Source organism: Colobus angolensis, unplaced genomic scaffold, assembly GCF_000951035.1.
Source record: "Colobus angolensis palliatus isolate OR3802 unplaced genomic scaffold, Cang.pa_1.0 Scaffold42, whole genome shotgun sequence".
NCBI lineage: Eukaryota > Metazoa > Chordata > Mammalia > Primates > Cercopithecidae > Colobus > Colobus angolensis.
The window spans coordinates 1,578,996-1,585,634 of record NW_012117599.1 but is presented as its reverse complement, the minus strand read 5'-3'; the positions used below and the strand labels follow the sequence as shown (position 1 = coordinate 1,585,634).

Genomic DNA, 6,639 nt, shown 5'->3' with positions numbered 1-6,639 from the left:
CCGCTTGGCCCTGTAAGGCGGGCCATGGGGCGAGCCCCTTCCCCGACCCCTCCCCGAGCCGGGCGGGGAAGTTCAGGGGAGCTGGAGTCACAGCCGGGTAGCCGGGCGGGGACGCGCCCCGGGCCCTTCTCAGTTGAGAGTGCGGTCCCTGGGCAGATTGCGACCCCAGTCCCTTTCCCCGTCCTTCGGCCCTGGCTCTGGCTACCTGGCAGAGGTGGGGTGGCATTTGTCCTTTGCACACTGCTGGCATCATCTTTGAGGCTGCACCCCGAGGCAACAAATGCAGGATACTCTGTCACCCACATGTCCACCACCATCTGGTTTGCCTCTTGGCTACTTTGACTTTCTCCTTAAATGCTCCCTGTGCTGGTCAAACATGTCACAGCCAGCAGGGCAATGGAGAGTTCATGGCCACTCTTCCCAGTATCAGCAAGCTATTTGGGGTGATCATTTGGAAGCCTCAGAGGAAAGATGTCAGGCTTCCTGTGGTTTTGGCCTTCAGCAGTGGGGCTCGGCTTGCTTTCAGCTGCCGTAGGAAGATTTCTGGCCTCCGAGCTCTGATACGGGGAGAAGATAAGGGCTGGGATCTTTGAGTCCGCCCCTAGCTGGGTGTCTGCGTCTGGTGTGCGGGCCTTGGAGTTTTTGGTAATGACTCACTTCTGCTCTTTCTGGGATCTGTCTCCCTCCCACATGACCCCGTGGGGTCCCTGAATGGCTGTCTGTTTTGGAGTACCCATGTGGGCTCCCTGAGTCACAGCAGGGGATGTTTAATAAGGAGGCTAGCACTGAGCTTGGCGACGTGCTGTCACACCAGCAGGACGCTGCAGGAAGGAGCAGGCTACTTCCTTTCTTGATGTGCAAATAACTCGTATAGGCTAATCAACAGGCTTCTAAGTTCAAAGGGCTACTGCTAGGCCCCTTGGGGATTCCAGCCTCTCCTCTGTGACTTGGAGATGTTTGTTTCTGCTGCAGACTCAGAGGGTTGCGATGAAGAGCGGCAGGGCTGCGTTGAGAAGCTGGCCCCTTCGCTGGGTGGGAGGTTTCTCATTGCCCCATTCTTTGGGGGATCCTTAAGTCCAGCTGCCAGGTGGGGGAAGCGATAGGAGCAGGTTCTCCTAGTAGTCTCTGGGGAAGCCACGTGAGGGGAGCTGCCAGTCTTCCCATGCACCCATTGGTCTTCTCCAGCAGGTCCTGTAGGTGGTCCATGTTCCATGCCTTCTGGGTTCTTGGGGGAGAGGGAAGCTGTTGGAAAAAAAAAAAAAAAAAAGTGGCCGGGTGCGGTGGCTCAAGCCTGTAATCCCAGCACTTTGGGAGGCTGAGACGGGCGGATCACGAGGTCAGGAGATTGAGACCATCCTGGCTAACACGGTGAAACCCCGTCTCTACTAAAAAATACAAAAAACTAGCCGGGCGAGGTGGCGGGCGCCTGTAGTCCCAGCTACTCGGGAGGCTGAGGCAGGAGAATGGCGTGAACCTGGGAGGCGGAGCTTGCAGTGAGCTGAGGTCTGGCCACTGCACTCCAGCCCGGGCGACAGAGTGAGACTCCGTCTCAAAAAAAAAAAAAAAAAAAAACCCTTGCAGAGGGGTTTCTTCTAGCTTTTGGGAGTAGCATGTGCTATGGAATCCTCCCTGCTAGAGCCGACCATGAGGTGTGCAGAGGAAGGTGCCCTTCATGGTTTCTCTATCTCTGTATTATTGACATTTTGGGCTAGCTCATGGTTGGTAGTGCAGGCTCACCTGTGCACTGTAGGGTGTCTAGCAGCCTCCCTGGCCTCTGCCCACTAAATGCTAATAGCATCCTCCACTGCATGTCCCCTCTCCCCAGCTGCCAGACATTGCCAAATGTTGCCAGGGCAGGGGGATACAAAAATTACTCCATCTTGAACCATTGATGTACTTGTAAATGATCGTGGCAGGGTCCCTGGCTTCCTCCTTGGCCTGCCTTGACAGGGCAGCCAGCTGTCTCCATTGCAGGGGACTGGCTTCATCTGGTGGTGCATGTGAGCGGTTAAACTTTGTTTTTCCTTGCAGGGTTCGGGGGTGATTAAAGCTGGCTTTGCAGGAGACCAGATTCCCAAATACTGTTTCCCAAACTAGTAAGTGTGGCTCGGGCAGCAGCCTCAGTCCTTCTGTTTATCTTCTGTGAGAACATTAGCCTTCTGCCACAGCACTCTTTGAAGACAATTTTTGCCCTGACCTGTATGGAAAACACCAAATTTGTCAGGTTGACACTCTTGAGAGAGCACTGAAAGAACAAGACTAAGCATTGTAGGGTTCCCCTTTGTCTTTGGAGTCTCTTATTTTGGTCTTGTTGAGCCAGCAAGGAGGAAAAGCAGCCAGTATTTCCCTGGGGATGGGGTGTGATAGCAGCAGCAAGAATAAAGGGAGATACCTCCAAGGGGAGCCCTAAACTCAGATCAGGAAGAGTGAGGCATTAGATCCACAGCCACCCTTTCCTCCCTGAAAGTGTTTTCTGCTGGACTTGTTTTCAGACTCTAGAAAATGTCTTGTTTCAGTTAAGCGGGGATCCTTTGCCCTGTGTGGTACTGGTGGAGGCGGGAGTAAGAGAGAATTGCAAACCCAGAGAGCCTGGGGTGCCCCTGGCACCCGCCGCGAGCCCATTGGGAAAGTTGCCCTTAGGAGCACCTCTTCTTGGAGGCTTGGGAATGAGTGGCCTAAAGGCAGGAGGCAGCAGGGAATCCTAGACCCCCCCAGGTGGCAGGCTAGCCCGAGCCCAGCCTGGTCTGGGACAGAGCTAGCATAGTGCTCCCTGTCCAGCTTCAGCATTCCTTTCTGACTGCGTGCATATAATTAGAGGTTCCTTTGCCTTTAGTGGTAGCTCATCAGATCCTACAGTTTCCAAGAACTGAATCTCTGATCCCGAAACCCTGGCAATGGGGTAGGGTGGCATTGACTGAGTGAGAGCAGGGTGCACAAGGGAGCCCCGACCCAGCTTCCTGGGGCTGTCCTCCCTCAGTCTGTGGATGGTGACGGCAGCCCTGCCCCACCGAAGTCAGGAGCGTGGGCCGAGTCACTGTGGCTGCAGAAAGCTGACCCTCTACAAGGGCTGGGCCGTGGAGGACTGGGTTCTGGTGCTCAGACACGCAACTGTCTGTGCTGACCATGCCTTCCGACCCTGAGCTTCTCATCCTGCCTAGGCCCCCTCTCTAGCCCCAAACCCTATAGGCCCCAGTTCCAACCTGTGCCCGCCAGCCACATCCTGGTGTTCGGAGGCCAGGTACTCTCTGGGCAGCTGTGGTTGGATTTCAGTTTTTCTGGACACAAGCTCCCTGCCCACCTTGCTGACGTTATGTGTCCTCACAGTGTCGGGCGGCCCAAGCACATGCGGGTGATGGCTGGAGCCCTGGAGGGGGACCTCTTCATCGGACCGAAAGCAGAGGTAACACCGAGGAGCCTGCGTTTCCCTGGGTGTGGGGTCCTCAGTTGCAGGGGCATGGCATATGTGAGAGACCCGTGTTCTTGGGCCTCTGCTGGTGACCTCCCGGGCACCTCCTCCGGGCTTCAGCTGGGAGGTGCTGTGCAGGGGCACCTCGCCCTGAGATAGGGCCATGGTTCCTCTTCTGGGGAGCATGGGTAGAGCTCATCGTGTCCTGTCTTTTAGAAGCTATTCGGAAGCTACAGAACCAAGAATTGATTAAAAAGTGATATAAGAGTCAGAATCACACACTTGATGTCTGTTTTAATGAGGCCGTGGGGCGTCCTCTCACACTGCAGCCGGGATGCCCCACCAAGGGACTGCATGGTCCGATCAGACCCTCAGGAGAGCACGTGTGGGTGTGGGGAGAACAGCAAGCTGAGCTTGGCCAAGGGCAGTTTAGGCGCCTGAGGAGCATTGCGTCGGGTGCCGGGGCGTGGGGCATGCCTGGTTCTGGGCCCAGAAAGGGGAGGCCTGAGCTGGAGGTGCGGAGGTGGGGGTCTCGCAGATGGGGTCCGTAGGAGCCAAGGTGGTGAGAGGAGCTAAGTGAGAAGCTGAGCTCGGTGAGAAGGGGCATGCCTGGGGGGACATCGAAGGGCAGGTGGAAGCAGCACGTCAGTGCATGCAGGGGACTGGTGAGGACCGGCCAAAGGGCTGGGGGAAGAGGCGCAGGTCAGGGTGCACAGGTGGCCCTGGAGGGGCCATGTTGGGCGGCTGCAAGGCGCCGGCACTGGCAGAGTGCGAGGAGAATGTGGGGGACGTGCCGGCAGTGGGAACGGGGAAGAAGAGGGTCTGCAGATGTGGGGGAACGTGCTGCCACCCTCTCCAATCCCCCCAGCCGAAGCTAGCTGGGCTCTGAGAGCCTGAGAAGCTGTTAGTCAGGTGAACCCATGCTGAGTTCAGGACCCGCCACAGACCCTGGGACACAGACCCAGTGGGCAGGGGCGGTTCTGGGCAGGGCAGGTGAGAGGCAGCTTCCAGGAGGGCGGAAAGCAGCACTGAGCAAGGGTCGGGTGCCACACTCCCTTCCCACCCCGCCAGGAACACCGGGGGCTGCTGACCATCCGCTACCCCATGGAGCACGGCGTGGTGCGAGACTGGAATGACATGGAACGCATCTGGCAGTACGTCTACTCCAAGGACCAGCTGCAGACCTTCTCGGAGGAGGTGTGGCATGCTCCGCATTCTCCTGGCTGTGCCCCTCTCCTCCGCGTCCCTCCTCTCCGGGCTCCCACATTTCCCGTCTGCATTTCTAGAGGGCCTGCTGCCTTTCCGTGTGTGTCTGGGTGTGCATGCATCCCCAGTGGCTGCTAGGCAGCATCTTCCAAAGACAGCCGGATCTCCGGAAGAGAGCGTGCCATCAGATAAAGGGATGGTGCCCTCGGGAGGGGTAGGGGGCTGAGCCGCCTGTGCGCCAGCGGGCGGGTGTGGCTCTCTGGAAAGAGCCTTTTAGGGCCTTGCAAGTTGCCTCCTTGCCTGCCTACAAGTGTCCCACCCTCGCAGCATCCTGTGCTCCTCACCGAGGCCCCGCTCAACCCAAGTAAGAACCGGGAGAAGGCGGCAGAGGTGTTCTTTGAGACCTTCAACGTGCCGGCCCTGTTCATCTCCATGCAGGCTGTGCTCAGTCTGTGAGTGCCCCCTCAGCCTGGCCTCCCTGAGTCCCGTCCTCCCTGTGCCGTCCTCCTGCTTGCCATGACCAGGGTCTGACTTCCCTGGAAAAACAGCCCCTGGATGACTCTTCCTCTAGGGAGTCCCTCATGCCCTTTGTTCAGACTAGAAAATGCAGACGTGCCAGAGTTCCTCCCCTGGGTAAGGAGGTCCCCGTGCCTCAGTGGCTGAGGTGAGGGGATGCTGACCTGGTGACAGGTACGCAACGGGACGCACGACAGGAGTGGTTCTAGACTCGGGGGACGGGGTCACTCACGCCGTGCCCATCTATGAGGGCTTTGCCATGCCTCACTCCATCATGCGGGTGGACATTGCCGGCCGCGACGTCTCCCGCTACCTCCGCCTCCTGCTGCGCAAGGAAGGGGTTGACTTCCGTACCTCGGCTGAGTTTGAGGTTGTCCGGACAATCAAAGAGGTGACGAGGGGCCAGAGGGTGTGGACACGACCTGGGGCGAGGAAAGGGTGGCACCAAGGAAGGCACAGGTGTCCCAGGTGCAGCCTTCTGAGGGCTGTGTCCCTGCCCCCGCAGCGAGCCTGCTACCTGTCCATCAACCCACAGAAGGATGAGGCTCTGGAGACGGAGAAGGTGCAGTACACGTTGCCAGACGGCAGCACGCTCGATGTAAGTGGCCGGGCCTGGCACTGGAGTGGCAGCCAGTGCCCAGCCTGGGGGAAGGGGTGGCCAGCGTCTCCAGGAAGCCTGTCTGCCTCAGTCTTGTACACTTCAGGTGGGGCCTGCCCGATTCCGGGCCCCCGAGCTGCTGTTCCAGCCGGACCTCGTAGGGGACGAGAGTGAGGGGCTCCATGAGGTGCTGGCCTTCGCCATACACAAGTCCGACATGGACCTGCGCCGGACGCTGTTCGCCAACATCGTGCTCTCGGGCGGCTCGACGCTCTTCAAAGGTACTGTGGCCTGGGAGTCGGTGGCGGTGAGGCGAGGGCAGCTGGACCCTCCGCGAGTGCAGCTCCGCCCAGAGCCATTTTCTATAGGCTTTTTGGTGGTGCTCGGTGGACATTTTTTTTTTAACAGACCAAGATTTAAAATTAAATTTTGTTTACTGTGTGGATAGAGGAGAAGTTGGCACAAGCTCTAAAGTGTGTTGTGAGTCTTGAGCAAGGAACCTGTGTGGCTTCATCTCACGCTGCCTCTGCGAGGATGCAGGGCCCACAGGCAGCCATGGGGCTGGATCATTTCTCAGCCTTGCCCTTCATCCTGGGAAGAGCTGCTGATGGAAGGCCAGCAGTAGGCCGGGCGCGGTGGCTCAAGCCTGTAATCCCAGCACTTTGGGAGGCCAAGACGGGCGGATCACGAGGTCAGGAGATCGAGACCATCTTGGCTAACCCTGTGAAACCCCATCTCTACTAAAAAATACAAAAAAAAAAACTAGCCGGGCGAGGTGGCGGGCGCCTGTAGTCCCAGCTACTCAGGAGGCTGAGGCAGGAGAATGGCATAAACCCGCGAGGCGGAGCTTGCAGTGAGCTGAGATCCAGCCACTGCACTCCAGCCTGGGCGACAGAGCGAGACTCTGTCTCAA

General features: G+C 58.2%; 1 protein-coding gene across 1 annotated transcript in view; it reads left to right on the top strand.

The window, feature by feature from the left end:
- Positions 1–6,639, top strand: part of ACTR1B (ARP1 actin-related protein 1 homolog B, centractin beta (yeast)) — a 22,517-nt gene that overhangs the window by 14,036 nt on the left and 1,842 nt on the right. Inside the window, exons 3-9 of the mRNA XM_011956650.1 lie at positions 2,032–2,096; positions 3,325–3,400; positions 4,478–4,603; positions 4,940–5,064; positions 5,303–5,519; positions 5,634–5,726; positions 5,833–6,007. Coding sequence (XP_011812040.1) covers positions 2,032–2,096; positions 3,325–3,400; positions 4,478–4,603; positions 4,940–5,064; positions 5,303–5,519; positions 5,634–5,726; positions 5,833–6,007 — 877 coding nt within the window. The remainder of the gene's footprint in view (positions 1–2,031; positions 2,097–3,324; positions 3,401–4,477; positions 4,604–4,939; positions 5,065–5,302; positions 5,520–5,633; positions 5,727–5,832; positions 6,008–6,639) is intronic.